General features: G+C 43.8%; 1 protein-coding gene across 2 annotated transcripts in view; it reads left to right on the top strand.

Moving 5' to 3' along the window:
* The window catches only part of LOC117500813 (neuronal PAS domain-containing protein 3), a 267,016-nt gene that overhangs the window by 194,941 nt on the left and 50,074 nt on the right, over positions 1 to 22,001 (top strand). For both annotated transcript variants that reach the window (XM_034159593.1, XM_034159594.1), the window contains exon 5: positions 1,899 to 1,988. In XM_034159593.1, the coding sequence (XP_034015484.1) occupies positions 1,899 to 1,988 (90 nt within the window). The remainder of the gene's footprint in view (positions 1 to 1,898; positions 1,989 to 22,001) is intronic.

Raw genomic sequence — 22,001 nt, 5'->3', positions numbered from 1 at the left:
TCAGTATCTCAGAACAAAAGTCACCTGATACCGAAACTCAGTCAATAATCAGATTGATCAATACCAATCAAACCAGATTAGCTGCCAGCTCCATGTACCCATATGACTTACTCAGCCTGGTCTGTTCAGCTGAAGGGTCTGTATATCACTTCAGATGGTTCTACTGTCAACACAACCCATTTTGTTGTTGGTGGTGGTACTGTTAGTGTTTTTGGTGTCATTGTTGGTGTTGTTGTTAAGATTGTTGGTGCTGTTGTTGTGCTTGTTGTTTTTAGTGTTGTTGTTTGTGTTGTGGTTGTTTATGTTGGTGGTTTTGTGTTTGTGTTGTGATGGGTGTTGCTGTTGTTGTTGGTGTGACTGGTGTTTTTGGCATTGTTGTGGATGTGTTATTTGTTGGTTGTGTTGTTGGTATTGTTGTTGGTGTTGTGGTTGGTGTTGTTGGTGCCACTGGTGTTGTGGTTGGTGGAGTTGTTGGTGTTGCTGGTGTCGTTGTTATTGGAGGCCCTGGTGATGATAATGTTGTCGGTGTTGTTGTTAGTGGTGTTGTGGTTGGTGTCGATGTTGGCGTCTCTGGTACTGTTGGTGTTGTTATGGTTGTTGTTGGTGTTGTGGTTGTTGGTATCGCTGGTGTTGTTGTGGTTGGTGTTGTTGGTGTTGCTGGTGTTGGTGTTGTGGTTGGTGTTGTTTGTTGTCACTGGTGGTGTTGTTGGTGTCGCTGGTGTTGGTGTTGTGGTTGGTGTTGTTGGTTGTCACTGGTGGTGTTGTTGGTGTTGTGATTGGTGGTGTTGTTGGTGTAGCTGGTGCTGGTGGTGGTATGGTTGGTGTTGTTGTGTTCCTGGTGATGTTGGTGTTGTTGTTAGTGGTATTGTTATTTGTGGCGCAGGTGTTGTTGTTGTTAGTGTCACTGGTGTTGGTGTTACTGTGGTTGGTGTTGTTGTTTGTGTCGGTGTTGTTGGTGTTGCTGGTGTTTTTGGTGTTGTTGGTATCGCTGGTGTTGATGTTGCGGTTAGTGGTGTAGTTGGTTATCGCTGGTGTTGTTGGTGTTGGTGGCACTGGTGTTGATGTCGCTGGTGTTGGTGTTATTGCAGTTGGAGGTGTTGTTGGTGTGGTTAGCGGTGGTGTTGTTGGTGTGGTTGGTGGTGTTGTTGTTTGTGTCGCTGGTGTTGATGTTGCGGTTGGTCGTGTTATTGGTTGTCACTGGTGTTGTTGGTGTTGATGTTGCGGTTGGTGGTGTTATTGGCTGTCGCTGGTGTTGTTGGTGTCGCTAGTGTTGGTGTTATTGCGGTTGGCGGTGTTGTTGGTGTTGTTGGCGGTGTTGTTGGTGTGGTTGGTGGTGTTGTGTGTTTCGCTGGTGTTGATGTTGCAGTTAGTGGTGTTATTGGTTGTCGCTGGTGTTGGTGTTATGGCAGTTGGTGATGTTGTTGGTGTGGTTGGTGGTGGTGTTGTCATGATTTTTGGTGGTGTTATTTGTTTCGCTGGTGTTGATGTTGTGGTTGGTGGTGTTATTGGTTGTCGCTGGTGTTGTTGGTGTCACTGGTGTTGATGTTGCGATTGGTGTTGTTGGTGTGGTTGGTGGTGGTGTTGTTGGTGTTGCTGGTGTTGATGTTGTGGTTGGTGTTGTTGCTGGTGTGGTTGATGGTGTATTGTTGGTTGTCGCTGGTGTTGGTGTTGTGGTTGGTGGCGTTGTTGTAACTGAGTAACTTCTGGATCTGGTCTTCAGAGTTTGACATCCCAGGTGTTTGTATGAACGTCTCAACATTTGTTCAACTTCTTATGTTGCTGCATTTAAAAACAAGGTGGCGTCGGCATCACGTTGATCACATGATCTCACAGACGACATCAGTAAAATGTCTGAACCCAAACGTCACCTAACGTTTATTTGTCTGTTTGTCTTTCAGTCTCTGGACGGGTTTGTATTTGCACTAAACAAAGAGGGACGTTTCCTCTACATCTCTGAGACCGTGTCCATCTACCTGGGACTGTCACAGGTCAGTTACTCCCTTTGTCAGTCTGTCTGTCTGTCGCTCTCTCTCTCTCTCTCTCTCTCTCTCTCTCTGGCATTGTGTCTCTGTCCATCTCTGTCTCATTACCAAAGACAATTCCCAACAAATTAAGGTTCATTTAAAATCTCATCAGCTCGTCGGTGGCTTGTTGATTTGTGCGGCGAGCGGCGGTGCATATTTTATTACCGTGTGTGTTTGATTGTACTTTGTCAGCTCGGAAACGAGTTCCGCATCTCAGTGCTTTCACTCTTCAGCAGTTACTCTTAATAGAGAGAGAAAGAGAGAGAAAGAGAGAGAGAGAGAGAGAGACAGAGACAGAGCGATAGAGCGACAGTGAGAGAGAAACAGAGAGACGGCGACTCTGAAGGTCGACACATCGACCTTGGAGGCACTAACCGTGCTCTGCACAAACACGCACACACTTGCTTATACACACAAATGCACACATGAATGCATGTACACACACGTGTGCATGCGCAGGTATACATGCACATGCATGTACGTAAGCAGATATGTACACACACACACACACACACACAGTTCTTTGTTGTATGGGGTCGTGTTGGAGCTTTTGATTGTGAGTTCTCTGTCCCACAGTAAATCATCATCAGTGAGTCATCAGGTGTTGATGCGTCTGACTTTTCTTTTTTTTTCTAGGCTTATAATTTAGCAGGCGGAATGTCAGTGACTCTTTTATAGCTTCTTTTCTGCAAAGTCTTTCTGCGTTTCACTCGACCACGATGCTGTGACTGGTGCAGCAACAACCAAAAGTCTCTCCAGTCACAGTCACTGTTTTAGTGGCTTTCCTCACTGGTCTCTTTCATGCACAGCCTGTGTCAGACTGACTGAACTCATCTCTTGTTTTATTTTTAAACTTAATCTGTAAAAATGGGAAAGGTGAATATTTACTTTCTGTAAATGTTGCTCTGAATCCTCTCGTTTTTCAGTGAAAGACAGTCGTGACCTGAACAGTGTGTTTTCTCTCTCTCAGCCCCCCCACCCAAGATTAATTCCCCCCTTAAGATTGATTCATGATTTCTATCAAATAATTGATTAATTGTGAATTGATTGTCAAATGAGCCTGAAGCATTTATCTTGCTCTGTTTTATCAGCTGCTGAAGAAGTGAGTGATTTATAAAAAATAAAATAAAAAAGTGACAGACAGAGAGAAAGAGAGAGAGAGAGAGAGAGAGAGAGAGCGATGCGATGGCGGTTGTGTTTGTCCTCCTGCTAATTGTTCTTCTCTTTAATCATCAGCTGTCTCACACTTTAGTTTCTTAAAGGAGGTAAAATATATTGCTAATTATTTTCCAGCTTTAATTGGATCATGGGTGGGTGGGTGGGTGGTGGGGGGGGTTAAGCCTTTTGACAAATTGAGGAGCTTATGAATTTTGTGTTTGAAAGAATTTGAAGGCAGATTGATGTGTAAAGAGGATTTAGTGGTTTAAGTCGTTTCTTTGCTGTCTTGGCGGGGAGATGATGTACGTGTCAGGCCAATCAAACAGCTCGTTAATAGAGTCATTAAAGGGCGGGGCTGTAATTAAACACAGCCCATCAGCAAATGAACATAAAGACCTTTTCTCATTTTTTAATAGTCTTTGTGGATTTTGCAATGAAAAATGAGCCATTTTTACTTTTTTGTCCGATATCGGAGAAACCAGATCTGGAATCGTGGACTTTGTTCAAACGTTAGCGTGTCCAGTCTGCAAAGGTAAAAAATGTGGCGAGTTCCCACGGAACACCCCATCTGAAGTTCAGAACACAGGGACGCATGTGTCTGTTTTTCTTCTTCTTGTTTGTTAGCGATCAGAGAGCCGCCTGTGAGCTCGGTGCTTACACGCGGGGGCAGACCTCATGTTGCACGTAGGACAAAGGTCATAGTTTAATGAATTCTAGAGTTTGGATGATAATTTTCTGTGTCATGACTCCATTAACCCTAAAGGCGATTGGCAGACGACTCGCCGATCAAAGGAATCGATTGCTGCACCTCCACAGTCTTGTTTTCACTCTGTTCATCAAACAGGCACAACGGCGCCATCTCTGACAGAGCTCATAGAAGTCTCTGTGCATGCACGTGTGAGTGCACGTGTGCAGCAGATGGCGGTGTGTCCTGTGCCTGATGGTCCACGGGAAAATAATAATACCTTCATCCCAGCCAGACCTAAATTAGTCTGCTGGATCCTGGCCGGTTACACCCAAATATGGTCAGCAGCCAAATCTGCTTCCTGCCAGGACTCTCTCTGTCTCACTCGCACACACACACACACACAAACAGAGTAACACAGAAGTACAGACACACACGCAGACTGATGTGTACTTTAGAGGAAGTAATCAAGCACTCATTGGCGTGCAAACACTTGTCTTCATGTCACAGAGGCTCAGCCTGTTGAAAACATGCTAAACTTTGCCCATCGTTATTTTGAAACAAAGAACCTTTGAATGAGTTGTTTGCTGTTGACAGGGTCAGACTGAGGGTCAGACTGGTGGCTGCCATTTATTTTCTGTATGTCAGGAATTTTTGGGCTCACTGTGCTCTGGGTGTAGCTGAGACACCTACACACACACACACACACACGAGATATACTTTATTGATCTCACAATGGAGAAATTACGTTTACACTCCAGTTACCTCAGACAGCAATTAGTCCACAATTATTACTTGTTTACCGTAATAATGGCACACATCAGAATTAAAGGCACCAAAAGGTGGTGTACTGTGGTATGATGTGGTGCGGTTCTTTGAGCTGGTTTTAAGACTGAGGCTGAAACGTTGATGCTGGCTTGTTGACTTTGTCCAGGTTTGGCTGTAATTTGTCTTTATTTTACTTTAGTTTTTGTTCAAATCAGTGATCCTTTGAAAATCATTTGCTCTGAATTAAAAGTGAATTTTAAAAAGCTTTGTTTTTGATGAACGTTTGGGAAAAGTTGATTTTTGAGGTTTTGCTGTAAGTTTCAGTTTTGTGCATGTGTGCACGAAGCTGGGCTTCACGTGCACACACATATGTATGCAGTGCATGTGTGCAACGTGCTGATGACCGTCATTGAAATGGATGAAGCTGCAGAGTGAGGTCAAAGGTGAAAGTCGGTGAGGATTTTAAAGCAGAGATGGCAGACACACGGATGCACACGCACTGAGCCGGTGATTTGCCTGGCTCTTCTTCTCATGCATTTGAAGCAGCGTGATGGAAGACAGTGAGTTGGGGCTTTGACCTGCTCGCATTAACTGCACTCTGCGTCATGTTTCATTCAGCGGCTTCAACGCGCCGCCGTGTTCTCTTCACTTCACGGCAGTGACGGCGCCGCGCCAACTTTCACAAGGACGCTTTGAACGCGTGGAGCTTTTCATGTCCGGTGAAAGAAAAAGATTCAAGCAGACGCAAGGCTGCTTTGATTCTGATGGGTCACATGACATTTGGTCAACATTAAAAGGCTCATTTTACCTTCACAAGGTCATATCAGATATAGTGGGTGGAGAAAAAGTTAATCTCCTGAGGAACCTTCAGGATTAAAGGTGGAAATGAAATAAAGCAGCTTTATTTCTGTGTTATGTCACAAAATTACAGAAAACTTTATTTTTGAAAAATTCCACAACAGATAAGTTCACATCATGAGACAATGTGAAGGGGAAACGTGCATGTACATAGTTCAAAGTTCATGCTGCATTCAGTGTAAACTGGGAACTCGGATGTTCCCACTTAGAGTGAAGAAAAATAGTTTTAATAAACTGTGATCAACTTTTGTCTCATTTTGTCAGTTAAAAATTTTGTATCTTTAACTCGTGTTAGCATTAATAACTGGCTCGTGTGTCCAGCAGGTATCCAGCAAAACCTTCAAGTTTATCATTTCCAGATTTTATCCAGAATTCTTCCAGACAGAACCTCTGGTTGTCTGTGGTCACAGTCTGCTAACATTTATGGATTTTTTGCCATTTTCAGTCACAGTTGAAGGTTGACTGCTCCATGATGCTAACACTGGCATTTGCCCTATTTGAACATGGAATGACATGCTGGGAAACTGAGTTCAGGTTAATTTGGTTCATATAAGAAATAATTCCTTGAGTTGAAAACTGAGGAACAAAACGAGAGTAGTGCTGAAGAAAGTACTTTTTATGACTCCAATGGTTAAAATGGCCAGAAAATCAAATTAAGACAAGATGGAAACATGTTGTCAAATAACCATAAAAACATTCAGTGCACGTTACAATGGAAGCCTTCACCGTTACTATGGTAACAGGTTGATATTTGGTTCAACAGCAACAAAACGTCTGATGGATCAAAGGACAAATGCAGAATTCAGGTCCAGACATGCTTGTTGACTCAGTCCAGAGCCGGTACCATCATATTAACAAGTAGGTCTGCAAAAAGGGGGCGGGGCTTCAAATATTCCCGAAACCTTTTCTTTAACGACTGCATCATGAAGTGTTTAGGACACAGACATGATTCCAGCAGTGCCACCCAGTGGACACTAATCTACACGTGGACCTATCTCTTTGCTTCTTTTGCTCATCCTCCTTCTGCTCCTCCTGGCATTTCAGATTTACAGCCTGTTGTTATGGCGATGCTGCAGAGGCTCTAAAGAAATCAGGTTTCACCATCAGAAACAAACGGATGCTGGAATTTATTGAGGTTCAGGTGTGACTTTATTTCAGACAAAATCAAAAACAAAGTTTAACAACAAATAACTGAACATACATTCCTGTATTTGTGTGTTTTCTTTGTGTTTGTAGTTGTGTGTTTTTGTGTGTCTGTGTGTGCTTTCTTTGTGTTTGTATTTTGTGTGTTTGTGGTTGTGTGTACTGTGCATGCTTTTGCTTGTGTTCATATTTTCTTTTTGTGTGTTTGGGCTTGTGTGTTTTGTTTGTACATTGTATGTTTGTGGTTCTGTGTACTGTGTGTATTGTTTGTTGGGTGTGCGTATATATTATTATTATTTGCTTTTGTTTGTATTTTGCTTTTGTGTGTTTTGTTTTGGTTGCATTTTGTGTGCTTGTTGTGTGTACTGTGCCTTTTTGTTCAGGTGTCTGTGTTTTGTTTGCGTGTGTATTTTGTATGTTTGTGGTTGTGTCTACTGTATGTTTTTTTTAGGTGTTTTTGTGTCTGTTTGCATTTGTGTGTTTTGTTTGTGTTTATGTTTTGTTTGTGTTTGTATTTTGTGTGGATATGGTTGTGTGGAGTGTTTTGTTTGCATTTGGGTGTTTGTGTTTGTATTTTTTTCTGTGTGTTTATGTTTTTGTTTGTGTATATTTTGTGTGTGACAGACATCGTCAATTTGTCCTCTGATAGAACAGAAATCTTATTTCTTAAAAGTTTATTATAAAACTGACTTGAAAATGATTGTGTGTGCACGTGTCGGTGAAATGACAAACTTTGTTATTTTACGTATTACGATCTGTGCCTATACTGCCCTCTAAAGTCTAATTGCTGTGATTATTGACTCCCTGTTGCACATACTTGTGTAATTTTTAGTACGTCTCATTTGTAAAATCAGTTTTGAAAGTATATTTGAACAAATTTCTTTTATTTCTAATTATTAAGACAAGAAATAAATCGATGGAACGCTCAGCAAAGAATGAACGAGAGACACAGGAGCCAATAAGGAAACCATGAAGGAGTCTGAGTGTTTGGAATGATAATTCAGATCATTAAATGCAAATAAAAACATTGACAAACAATCATTTTTATTGACATGTCTTCGGATTGACGTTTGACATTTGGCTGCACAGCCGATCAATTGGATGGATGAGGCGGTCACAATCGCCCTTCATGCGGCGCCACCTCAGTCTGCTGCTGATGTTCAGCTCGAGTGACGATCTGGTTTCAGGTTTGAATCTGTTTGTAAAGCTGATCTGCCACTGAACTGGTTTTAAATATACGAAATTGCAGGTGAAATGTAAAAATATTAAAAAGGATTTAAATATATTACATTTTCATCATGGAAATCTGATTTAATACAAAATAAAATATTTTATCCCTGAGTCAGAGTCAGGGTGAGGGTTACCTGAACTCTGACCTTGACCCTAACACTAATCCTGTCTGTAACCATGACACTATCCCTGTATATAACCACACTGGCTGTCACTGTCATCAGGATGAGGTCAAAGTGGATTAGGGTCCGGGAGGAAGAAACAGTTATGTTTCATTTGTTAATGTGTGTACGGTGCATCCGGAAAGTATTCACAGCGTGTCACATTTTCTATATTTTGTTATGTTACAACCTTATTCCAAAATGGATTAAATTAATTTTCCCCTCAATATTCTACACACAACACCCCATAATGGCCACATAAAAAAAGTTGTTGTTTTTTTTTGCAAATTTATTAAAAATAAAAACTAAGAAATTGCAGTGTATAAGTATTCACACCCTTTGCTCAATACTTTGTTGATGCACCTTTGGCAGCAATTACAGCCTCACGTCTTCTTGAATATGATGCTACAAGCTTGGTGCACCTATCTTTGGGCAGTTTGGTCCATTCCTCTTTGCAGCACCTCTCAAGCTCCATCAGGTTGGATAGGGAGTGTCAGTGCACAGCCATTTCCAGATCTCTCCAGAGATGTCCAGTCAGATTCAGGTCTGGGCTCTGGCTGGGCCACTCAGGGACATTCACAGAGTTGTCCTGAAGCCACTCCTTTGACATCTTGACTGTGTACTCAGGGTCATTGTCCTGCTGAAAGATGAACCATCGCACCAGTCTGAGGTCAAGAGCGCTCTGGAGCAGGTTTTCATCCAAGATGTCGCTATACATTGCTGCATTCATCTTTCCCTCAATCCTGACTAGTCTCCCAGTTCCTGCTGCTGAAAATCACCCCCACAGCATGATGGTGCCACCACCATGCTTCACTGTAGGGATGTTCTTCGTGGATTTCCTCCAGGTGCTCCGGCTTCCTCCCACATTTAAAGACATGCAAGTTAGGTGAATTGGAAACTTTATAGTTGTCCAGGTATCCCTTGCAAAAGAAGTCTCGATCTCAGTGGGACTAACCTGGTGAAATAAAGGTTAAATTAAATACAGATTAAATTAAATTAACTGTCACACAAAAACAGTGACATCATCAGAGCACCCAATAGAAGGCGGTGTGTGGGTGTGAAGGCTGCCTGCTGACGGACTTTTGATTTTTAGCGACTGGTTTCTGTCTGTTTGTATTTGCTCTTATTTGAGTTTGTGTTGCAGAACAAAATCTTCACTTCTTTGTTTGGAAAGTGACATTACTTTGGGTTGTTGGTGATGTGGTTTAGATCCAGACCTTCTAAATGTTCCAGCAGCTAAAGGTTGGACTGCTGCGTCCAAACCAGCCGGTCACGCTTGGGGGCTGAAATCTCACGTTTAAGAACATGCAGCTGCATCGTAGCAAGATTTGGTTGAATCTTCTTTTCCACAGGAACAATTAAAAATAAAAGAGGGTTAATTAAATAAAAGACACACACACACACACACACACACACACACACACACACACACACACACACACACACACACACAGATGATTAATTTCTGTAAAAACATTTCCATCTTTATGACAAATGCTTAAATCACATTCTCATAAACACACACTAATGACATGTGGACTAACTCCATGCACAGGTTCTGTCTCGGCGTGACGGATTTGTGCCCGTTACGGACCTTTTCTTTACACAGCCTTTACAAATGAGTCCTAATTAGTGCGTGCTAATGATGCGGCCGGGCGAGCGAGGTAGGACGGCACACAGATAAGGAGAGAGAGAGCACGGAGGGTTTTTGTAAATGTCAAGAACTGAGAGATGATGACTCCATCAATCCTTTATCCCCCAAAACACCTGGAGGAGGAGAGGAGAGGGGGAGGAGAGATGAGCCATGGGAGGGTTAAGAGACAAGAGGGGGGGGGGGGGGAGGAGGGGAAGAGGAGTGATGAGGAGTGTAGGAGGAGAGGACGACGTGAAGGAGGGTGGGAAGAAATCCAGAAGAGCAGGTGAGGGTTGGCAAAGAGAGGAGTGAGTGAAGAGATAAAAATAAGGAATGAAGGGAGGAGAGGAGAGAGAAAGGGAGCATAGGAGAGATTGGGAAGTGAGGAGAAGTGAGGTGGAGGAAGGAAGCTAGAACAAAGAGAAGCTACGCTGAAAGGCTTTGTGTCACTCAAGTGTTTGACACGGATCGCACACACTGAGCCCCACTCAACTGCACGCCAGGAGACACCTCCTCTATGGCCTCCTTCTTCTCCTCTTCCCTGGTAGCTCCATCCTCAGCATCCTTCTCTCTACACAGACCTGAGGCTGTAATTGCTGCCAAAGGTGCATCAACAACGTGATGAACAAAGAGTGTAAATATCTATGTACGTGTAATTTGTTCGTTTTTATTTTGAATACATCTCCAAACATTTAAAAAAAATGTATTTTCATGGGGATGTTGTTGGGCGGTGGAAGGAGTACTTCGAGGATCTCCTCAATCCCATCGTCACGTCTTCCGAAGAGGAAGCAGAGACTGGGGACTCAGAGGCGGACTCATCCATTACCCAGGCCGAAGTCACCGAGGTGGTTAGAAAGCTCGTCTGTGGCAGGGCTCCTGGGGTGGCTGAAATCCGTCCTGAGTACGTTAAGTCTCTGGATGTTGTGGGACTGTCTTGGCTGACACGCCTCTGCAACATCGCGTGGTGATTGGGGACAATGCCTCTGGATTGGCAGACCGGGGTGGTGGTCCCTCTGTTTAAGAAGGGGGACCGGAGGGTGTGTTCCAACTATAGGGGATCACACTCCTCAGCCGCCCCGGTAAGGTCTATTCCAGAGTACTGGAGAGGAGAATTCGACCGATGGTTGAACCTCGGATTCAGGAGGAGCAGTGTGGTTTTCGTCCTGGTCGCGGCACACTGGACCAGCTCTACACGCTCCATCGAGGGTTCATCGGAGTTCGCCCAACCAGTCCACATGTGTTTTGTGGATCTGGAGAAGGCGTTTGACCGTGTCCCTTGGGGCACCCTGTGGGGAGTGCTCCGGGAGTACGGGTTCCGGGGTCCTTTGCTAAGGGCTATCCGGTCCCTGTACGACTGCAGCAGGAGCTTGGTTCGCATTGCCAGTAGTAAGTCAAACCTGTTTCCAGTGCACGTTGGCCTCTGCCAGGGCTGCCCTTTGTCACCGGTTCTGTTCATTATTTTTATGGACAGAATTTCTAGGCGCAGCCAGGGTGTAGAGGGGGTCTGGTTTGGGAACCACAGATCTCGTCTCTGCTGTTTGCGGATGATGTGGTTCTGTTGGCTTCGTCAAATCAGGACCTTCAGCATGCACTGGGGTGATTTGCAGCCGAGTGTGAAGCGTCCGGGATGAAAATCAGCACCTCCAAATCCGAGGCCATGGTTCTCCACCGGAAAAAGGTGCTTTGCCCTCTTCAGGTCGGTGGAGTGTCCTTGCCTCAAGTGGAGGAGTTTAAGTATCTCGGGGTCTTGTTCACGAGTGAGGGACGGATGGAGCGTGAGATCGATAGACGGATCGGTGCGGCATCTGCAGCAATGCGGTCGCTGTATCGAACTGTCGTGGTGAAGAGAGAGCTGATTAGGAGGGCAAAGCTCTCGATTTACCGATCGATCTACGTTCCGATCCTCACCTATGGTCATGAGATTTGGCTCATGACCGAAAGAACGAGATCGCGAGTACAAGCGGCCGAGATGAGTTTCCTCCGCAGGGTGGCTGGGTGCTCCCTTAGAGATAGGGTGAGGAGCTCGGTCACTCGGGATGAGCTCGGAGTCGAGCCGCTGCTCCTCCACGTCGAAAGGAGTCAGTTGAGGTGGCTCGGGCATCTTTTCCAGATGCCCCCTGGACGCCTTGCTGGAGAGGTGTTCCGGGCGCGTCCCATTGGGAGGAGGCCCCAGGGAAGACCCAGGGCAGACTGGAGGGACTACATCTCTCGGCTGGCTTGGGAACACCTTGGGGTTCCCCCGGAGGAGCTGGGGGAGGTGTGTGTGGATCGAGAGGTCTGGGCGGCTTTGCTTGAGCTGCTGCCCCCGCGACCCGACTCCGGATAAAGCGGAAGAAAATGGATGGATGGATGGATGGATGGATGGATGGTATTTTCATGTTGTCATTATGGGGTGTTATGAGGAGAATTTTGAGGGGAAAAAAAAGAATTTACTCTATTTTTGAATAAGACTGTAACATAACAAAATGTGGAAAAAGTGAAGTGCAGTGAACTCTTTCCGGATGCACGGTATACCCTGGGTTCTCCTATGCACCTGTTCAAACTGTCTCAGTCTCACTTCTCTGACTTTGTCCTACCTGTGTTGTCCCTCTGACAGCCCTGTGCATCCTCATCACCTCTGCAATAGTTTCTTTATATCACTGAGTCACAATTTCCCCGCGTTCCAATCCGAGATAAGCAGTTGAAGAAGTATGTATGAGTCACAATTTGTTCACGTTATGAAGAATTTATACAGTTTTAATATTGGAGCAGTTTTCTACCTGCATGTCCCTCCATGAATTCAGAGGAGAACAGATGAACAACCATGAGACCAATGTGACATGACATATGACGATAAAAATTCAAACAGAAATTACTAACAAACTACACAAAAGGGAATATGAACACATTTGATCGGAGAAGGTGTGCATTCATTCATTCATTCATTTTCTGCCACTTATCTGGGTCCTGGTTGTGGTGGCAGCAGGCCAAGCAGCTCATCCCACACTTCCCTATCCTCAGCCAAGTCTTGCAACTCTTCCTGGGGATCCTGAGGCATTCCCAAGACAGCTGGGAAATATAATCCTTCCAGCAAGTCCTGGGTCTTCCCGAGTGCCTCCTCCCGATTGGATGTGCCTGGAAGACCTCCCAAGGGAGACCACCAGGGGGCATTCTCAGCAGATGCCCGAACCTTCACAGCTGGCTCCTTTTCATGCAAAGAAGCAGTAACTCTACTCCGAGTCTCTCCCGGATAGTTGAGTTTCTCACCCTGTCTAGTCGTGTAAGCCCAGATACCCCTCGGAGGAATCTCATTTCCACTGCTTGTATATGCGGCCTTGTTGTTTTGGTCATTGCCCAAAGCTCATAGGTGAGAATAGGAGCGTAAATTGACTGGTAAATTGAGAGCCTCACCTTCTGGCTTAGCTCTTTCTTCCCCACAACAGTCTGGTACAGTGTCTGTAAAACATCAGGTGCCTCACCAATCCATCTGTCAGTCTCACACTCCATCTTACCCACACTTGTGAACAAGACCCCAAGATACTTAAACTCCTCCACTTGGGGCAATAACTCTCTTGACCTAGAGGGGTCTCAGATTTGGAAGTGCTGAATCTCATCCCAGTCGCTTCACATTCAGCGTAAAACCTGCTCAGTGTACATCAGAGGTCAATGCCTGATGAAGCCAACAGAACCACCTCATCTGCAAAAAGCAGAGCTGCAACTCTGAGGTTACCAAACTGGACACCCTCTGATCCCTGACTGCGCCTTGAAATCATGTCCATGAACATCACGAACAGGATTGTGACAAGGGGCAGGCCTGGAGGAGTAAAATACCCACCGAGAACAGATCCGATGTGATGCTGTCCAATGTGAAGTGGACACAGCTCCTACTTTGGTCGTACAGACAGAGACAGGATTGCGCGTTTCAGCAATTCCAGTACCCCATACTCTCACAACACCCCCACAGGATACCTCGAGGGACCCAGTCATACGCCTTTTCCACGTCCACCAAACACATGAAGACTGGTTGGTCGTACTCTCAAGACTGGTTGTCCAGTCGGCTGCTCCCGTTTTTGTGTTCAGGGTCGCCACAGCGGATACAACCAGATCTGCATTGATATTTGGCACAGGTTTTACGCTGGATGCCCTTCCTGATGCAACTCCAGTATTACCTGGAGAAACACACACAGCCACTGGTGTTCCAGAGAGGTCTCCCATCCAAGTACTAACCAGGTCCCACACTGCTTAGCTTCTGAGATCTGACGGGATCAGGCTTACACAAAGCAGAAGACTATTCTAATATATTTACAAGGTTAAAGAGCTGGTCAGCCATTCCACAACCAGGATGGAGCCCGCATTGCTCCTTCTGAATCTGAGGTTTGATTCACATTCTGGGTCTTCTCTTTAGTACCCTGGCATAGGCTTTTCCAGGGAGGTGGAAAAATGTGATTCCTCTATACCTGAAACGCACTTTCTGGCCCCAGTTGGCCGTATACATGTGTCAAATCAAATCAAATCAATTTTATTTATATAGCGCCAAATCACAACAACAGTGTCAACCATGACAACCCAACAACAGCCAGAGACTTTAGCAGCTCATGCTGAATCTCATACACCCCTGGCAACAAGATAAGATGAATGAGAAAGAAGATATCTGGAGTGAAATAGATGAGGTGGTGGAGAGTGAACCCAAGCACGAAAGAATGGTGATTGGAGGAGACATCAGTGGGCATGTTGGTGAAAGGAACAGAAGTGATTAGGATATCATATCTGCCCATAATGGGCAGATATGATATCAAAGACAGGAATGGGGAAAGACAGATGGCGGTATCTGTTTATTTTCTTTCTCCAGTTAAGGGTCATGGAGTGCCTGGAACCTATCCCAGCAGTCATAGGGCACGCAACAGGGTACGGATGAGGTAGATTTTGCAAAAACGATGGAAATGGCTGTGGTGAATACTTTAAAAAAGGGAGGAGCACAGGGTGACATATAAGAGTGGAGGAAGGTGCACACAAGTGGACTACATTCTTTGTTGGAGATGCAGCCTAAAAGAAATTGGAGACTGTAAGGTGGTGTCAGGAGAGAGTGTAAGTACAACCCCTGGCAAAAATTATGGACTCACCGGCCTCAGAGGATGTTCATTCAGTTGTTTCATTTTGTAGAAAAAAAGCAGATCACAGACATGACACAAAACTAAAGTCATTTCAAATGGCAACTTTCTGGCTTTAAGAAACACTATAAGAAATCAAGAAAAAAAAATTGTGGCAGTCAGTAACGGTTACTTTTTTAGACCAAGCAGAGGGAAAAAAATATGGACTCACTCAATTCTGAGGAATAAATTATGGAATCACCCTGTAAATTTTCATCCCCAAAACTAACACCTGCATCAAATCAGATCTGCTCGTTAGTCTGCATCTAAAAAGGAGTGCTCACACCTTGGAGAGCTGTTGCACCAAGTGGACTGACATGAATCATGGCTCCAACACGAGAGATGTCAATTGAAACAAAGGAGAGGATTATCAAACTCTTAAAAGAGGGTAAATCATCACGCAATGTTGCAAAAGATGTTGGTTGTTCACAGTCAGCTGTGTCTAAACTCTGGACCAAATACAAACAACATGGGAAGGTTGTTAAAGGCAAACATACTGGTAGACCAAGGAAGACATCAAAGCGTCAAGACAGAAAACTTAAAGCAATATGTCTCAAAAATCGAAAATGCACAACAAATGAGGAACGAATGGGAGGAAACTGGAGTCAACATCTGTGACCGAACTGTAAGAATCCGCCTAAAGGAAATGGGATTTACATACAGAAAAGCTAAACGAAAGCCATCATTAACACCTAAACAGAAAAAACAAGGTTACAATGGGCTAAGGAAAGGCAATCGTGGACTGTGGATGACTGGATGAAAGTCATATTCAGTGATGAATCTCGAATCTGCATTGGGCAAGGTGATGATGCTGGAACTTTTGTTTGGTGCCGTTCCAATGAGATTTATAAAGATGACTGCCTGAAGAGAACATGTAAATTTCCACAGTCATTGATGATATGGGGCTGCATGTCAGGTAAAGGCACTGGGGAGATGGCTGTCATTACATCATCAATAAATGCACAAGTTTACGTTGATATTTTGGACACTTTTCTTATCCCATCAATTGAAAGGATGTTTGGGGATGATGAAATCATTTTTCAAGATGATAATGCATCTTGCCATAGAGCAAAAACTGTGAAAACATTCCTTGCAAAAAGACACATAGGGTCAATGTCATGGCCTGCAAATAGTCTGGCTCTTAATCCAATTGAAAATCTTTGGTGGAAGTTGAAGAAAATGGTCCATGACAAGGCTCCAACCTGCAAAGCTGATCTGGCAACAGCAGTCAGAGAAAGGTGGAGCCAGATTGATGAAGAGTACTGTTTGTCACTCATTAAGTCCATGCCTCAGACTGCAAGCTGTTATAAAAGCCAGAGGTGGTGCAACATAATACTAGTGATGTGTTGGAGCGTTGTTTTGTTTTTCATGATTCCATAATTTTTTCCTCAGAATGGAGTGATTCCATATTTTCTTCCCTCTGCTTGGTCTAAAAAAGTAATCATTACTGACTGCCACAATTTTTTTTTCTTGATTTCTTATAGTGTTTCTTAAAGCCAGAAAGTTGCCATTTGAAATGACTTTAGTTTTGTCATGTCTGTGATCTGCTTTTTTCTACAAAATTAAACAACTGAATGAACATCCTCCGAGGCCGGTGATTCCATAATTTTTGCCAGGGGTTGTAGCCTGCATAGGATGGTGGTTTCTGTAATGACCTTCAACGTGAAGAAGAGAAAGAGAGGATAATAAAGGTTCAGATGGTGGAGCTGAAGGAGAAAAACTGGTTGTGTGAAATTCAGGGAAGAGGTGAGACAGGCACAGGATGGAGGTGAAGTGATTTTGGACAGTTGGAAAAGTACTGCAAATGTGGTGAGGGAGACAGCTAGGAAGGTACTGGGTGTGACATCTGGACATCGAATGACAAAGAGACTCTGGAATGAAGATGTTCACAAAACTATCACCAGGTTGTTATTGTAAATAAGAATTTTTTTTCTTAATAACTTACCTGGTTAAATAAAGGTTAAATCAAATCAAAAACTATAAGGAGAAAGAGATTGGTGAAAAGAACTGGGAAAGTTGAGAATTGATAAACATAGACAGGAGTACAAGGAGATGTTACGTAAGGTGAAGAGAGATGTGACAAAAGCTAAGGAAAAGGAATATAGTGAGCTGTACATGAAGTTGTGCCAAAGAAAGAGAAAGGGACTTGTACTGATTCGCCAGACAAAGGGACCAAGCTGGAAAGAATTTGCAGCAGGTTAGGGTAATAAAAGATGCAGATGGTAATGTGCTGACAAGTGAGCAGAATGTGTTGAGTAGGTGGAGGGAATATTTTGAGGAGCTGTTGAATGAAGAAAGTGGGGTGAGATGGAGACAGAAGATCTGCTGTGGTGCCCTGTCCTGGGAGCAGCCAAAAGAAGATGAAGACATGAAGATAATTTATTACAAAATAAAATTAATGTGGCGCAGTTTCTTTCCTCAATAACCTGGCAGGACTAGAAGTTAGATCCATTTTATGGAACAGTTTATATGCCAGCTTTTTAAACTTGAAAAAGATGGCACTGTGTTTGTCATCAGTTTTCATAAATTGGATTACAGCTAAACCATGTATGAAGACAATGAAGACTGCATTTGGATCAGCAGCGAACTGAAAGCGCTTCAACAATAAGAAGAGACCTGGAGCAGATGAGAGAGTTGGTGAGAGAACCAGTTCTTCAGGAGGGTCCTCCAGCTGATCCTTCCATCCAGTGCAGCAGACTTCCAGTCTGTTCAGACAGAACCTCACAGATGACATCAGAGTCCTTTAGGAGCTCTTTGACCTGAGCCTGGAATCTTCATCAGAACGTCCAAACTGCAGGCAGTAAGAAATTACTCTTTCTGTGCTTCATGTTCCTGGTTGGTTATTTTTTTGTGGTACTGGACATTCTTTTTCTGCAGGAACTTTGTGTTTGAGCGTTTTTCTGTGAAAGTTTTCTGATTGAATCCAAACTTTCAGCCCCACAGGTACACGCGATAAGAAGCTCATTTTTATTCTGCGTGGGAGCACGGGTCATGTTTAAATCATAAATGTCATTACGGTTCACGTCTATCTATAATGAATCCTCCATCATGGGCAGATTAGCTGAAGCTTTTTCCGGCTGGACTCATTATTGGCGGCGATAACGCCTCGTTAATTGTCATTGTTATTTAGCCGCTGTGACTTTTGTGCTGCAGCTCGTTTTCTCAGCTTTATGAGCAGCTGATAAAAGTTTAATGAAAGATGAATGACATTCAGTTTTGGCTCAAATCATAAAACCTGACACTTTAAGTCTATTTTTCTCCTCCTTGCCACAGAGCGTTTAATGTGGCAAACTTCTTCTTTTATTTGGTCTTTAACCTTTCACCTCTAAAACTGCTTTGAGAACTTCAGTCAACACTAATCTGTGTTCACACACAAATAATAATTAATTTATGCAAAACTTTAAGCAGAAAAAAATGACAAAGTGCTCAAAGTGATAAAACATCCAAACAATAAAACTGACATGCCCGGCCAAGGTCTAGGCCTTGAGCCTTTTTTTGCGTCTCCCTTTGGCTCACCTCCTGCCCCAGCCTTGATGTATTAGTTATTTTTTGTCATCATGTGGTTATTTTCTGTTCTAGTTTTGCTGTGTTACTTTGTTTTGTTACTTTTCATTCTTGAGCCATTATCCAGTTCCATTCTAGTTTTGTTCTGCTGGTTTGTGTTTGCATTATTGATCATTGTTTATCACTTGTTTGTTTTGCCTTCTGTAGTTTGTTTTTCTTATAGCTTGTTTACCACCTTGTTTTCCTAGTTTAGTTGTGCTTAAGTATTTATGTTCTATTTTCAGTCCTCATGTTCATACCCTGTTCTTGGTTATGTTGTTCGTCCTCAGTTTTTATTTGACTTTTGTCCGTAGTTCTCAGTTTCCCTCACGCCCAGTTAATTAGGTTCACTCCACGCCCTGCACCTGCCATTATGTTTTTTTCCCCTCACTTTGATTCAGTCTGATTTGCTTCCATTCACTCACGCTCTTGCACCAACTCACGTGTCTTTGTCTATTACATCACGCCACTTTGCGCACTCCGTTCCTCACTGTCTTGCCCCATCTATACTCTTTGTTCACTAGCCATGCCCCCTTTCTAGATCCTTCTCCTCATGTGCACCATGTTAACACTTGAATCTACTCCCAGCCACCACTCCTTTACCAGTTTGTTGTCGCTTCTTGCACACATCCCAGCCTTTTGTTCACAGTCCTGTTTTTTGCCAAGCCGTGTACCGATTATTGCTGTGTTCTCCTCGACCACGCTTTTAGCCTCGTCTTTGATTACTGTGTTTGCTCGTGCCTTGACCCCTGCTTGATCATGACTGCGTTTTTGTCTGACCCCAATCATATCTCTGCTCCGCTGCTTGACCACCTGTGCACCGAACCTAAGCCTGAAATAAAGAAGTCTGGGAGTCTGCATTGCGGGTCCAGCCGCTACGGTTGTCGGGCAGTCGCCCGCCCTGACAACAACAAAATTCTGTCAGAACAATAAAAATTAAATGTCAAGTGCAAATAAAACACAGAGACAGCAAATATCAAAAGTTACAATTATACATCTAATAAGAACCAGCAGGCAATAAATAGGTTTTATGGTCTTATAATTGCATCAAGCAAACTGTTGGAATGCAAGAGGTGAAAGCTCTGAGGCCTGCCGACGTCATCAAAGAAAAGAATGACTACCAAACATTGAAGAAAAAATAACAGATGTTGGCTTCAGTAGAAAACAAATCATTTAGAACACATATTTAAATCTGATTTAAGTACATCTGATGTTGTATGTTAATAACAAGGTTTTGTTGAAAAGGAAAATACATAAAATACTGAATATACTGAAAAAAACACGTAGCTGAGTGAAAAAGGTCAAGGCTGAAGCTATCTAGCTTTTAAATGTCCTAACCTATTTCTACCGTGTCAGTATTAAAAATAAAACATTTCTGTCAGACTGTGAACAGTAATATGAAAACCATCCCAATGAATCACCGGTACCGGTACATGTCAATTTCTTTTACCATTTTGAATACTTTAATGAACACTGTAACCACTTAGTTTTTTTTATACATTCTTTTAAAATTATTTGTATTGGTGCTCTGTTTGAGCTCCAGCTCTAAACTGTTCCACAAATCCACCCCACAGATTGATATGTACATCCTTCTCTTACTAGTTTGACTTCTGTTCTTTTTGAAGTTCAATTTCAATTTCCCCTCTCAAATTATAGGTGCAAGTCTTGATTTGATGTTTTTGGTGAAAGGAAATCCTCCTCTATACCACTTCATCATGAAGCTGTAATAACTGGTGATACAAAATGCAAAACTTGCACTGTGCGCAATTTCACTAATCACAGCCACAGAAGCCTATAACTTCTTCTGGGTTGTCTGGGTGGCTTTCCTCACTCTTCTCCTTCTTGCACAGTCACTCAGTTTTTGAGGACTGTCTACTCCACACAGATTTACCATAGAGTGTCATGCTGTTTGTGTTTCTTCATAATTGATGTAAATAAAGTCCAAGACATATTCACTGAGTTGGAAATGTTCGTGTATCCATACCCTGACTTGTCTGAAGAAAACTGGCAATAAAACTGATTATTTCTAGGTATTATACCAAAGTGTTTCATTATTTGTGCAACCCAACATCTTGTTTGATGCCTGTGGCTTGAATGTGCTGCCCCCTATGGTCAAATGTAAAATGTGCCAATTGCACCACATGTGACTTTGACCTCGATCTGAGTGTGACCCTGGAGTTCTCAGGTTGTGGTGCTCACACACAGACAGACAGACAGCAGAAACACACACACACACACACACACACACACACACACACACACACACACACACACACACACACACACACACACACACACACACACACACACACACACACTTCAAAAAGCAATTGTTCAGATCATTGACTGAAAACAAAACACTTTTTGGTTAAACTTAAAAAACTGTCTGGACTCTAGCTGTTCTTGTTGGAGAAAACAGATCTGATGGAGGTAATGATTGAAAAAAAAAAACAGCCACATCAATAAGTACGGTTCTTCAGAGAGTACATTGACGAGCTTATTGTCAGTGAACTGGAATGAAGTGGCTCCGTTTATCGGGTCGGTAACCTCTAAGGTGTTGGTGTGGTGATCTGCTCTCTGCCTCTGATCACACAGCAGCTGGAATGTGAAATTGAAAAGTGTCATTTCAGATAGTGAAGCGTCAGATGGGATCGTCGGTGTAAATCCCCGGCTAATAGACGGCTCGTACATCAGGACACGCAGCCCAGAGGCGACAGCGGCAACCTTTAGATACTGAGACGCTGATTGTCACTGTCAGGAAGGAAACTTCAGCATCTCCTCAGAGAAAATAAAACGTATTAAAGTTTCCACATTTCACAGTGGAACATCTTTTAAACAGACACTGGAAAGTACTTGTCTGTTTTTCCTCTCACTTTTTTATCTAACGCTCAAAGTGCTTTACAGCAATACTTCACATTATCAGCTTCATTTTCTGTTCTTATCAGTGGACAGAAATAAAAAACAAATCCTCACATAAAGTTGATAAAGATTCAAAATTTCCTAAATGTTCTGTCCAACTGACATTTTGGCCATGTGGTGTGTTTCTCTGCACGTGATCCAGCACACAGGCGCCTCAGTGTTTACGACCCCAGTGGGTAGAGAAGGTCAAGGACACGCCCCACTTCATTTGGCCAAGGACACAACACCATGCTGCAACTGGCCAAGGACACCCCCAGGCTTCACCTCACCAAGGACACGCCCACACGTCACCTGGCCATAGACACGCCCATACTTCACCTGGCCATAGACACGCCCATACTTCACCTGGCCAAGGACACGCCCCACTTCACTTGGCCAAGGACACAACCATGCTGCTCCTGGCCAATGACACCCCCCACACTTCACCTAACCAAGGACACGCCCACGCTTCACCTGGCCATGGACACCCCCACGCTTCACCTGGCCAAGGACACCCCCACGCTTCACCTGGCCAAGGACACGCCCACACTTCACCTGGCTAAGGACACCCCTATGCTTCACCTGGCCAAGGACACGCCCATGCTTCACCTGGCCAAGGACACGCCCCACTTCACCTAGCCAAGGACACGCCCCACTTCACCTGGCCAAGGACACGCCCATGCTGCACTGAGCCAAGGACATGCCCACGTTTCACCTAACCAAGGACACCTTATGCTTCATCTGGCCCAGGACACACCCACACTTCACCTGGCC

This window comes from Thalassophryne amazonica, chromosome 19 (assembly GCF_902500255.1).
Source record: "Thalassophryne amazonica chromosome 19, fThaAma1.1, whole genome shotgun sequence".
Classification (NCBI taxonomy): Eukaryota; Metazoa; Chordata; class Actinopteri; order Batrachoidiformes; family Batrachoididae; genus Thalassophryne; species Thalassophryne amazonica.
Note: the sequence above shows the minus strand (reverse complement) of the source record. Positions and strands in the feature narration are given on the sequence as shown.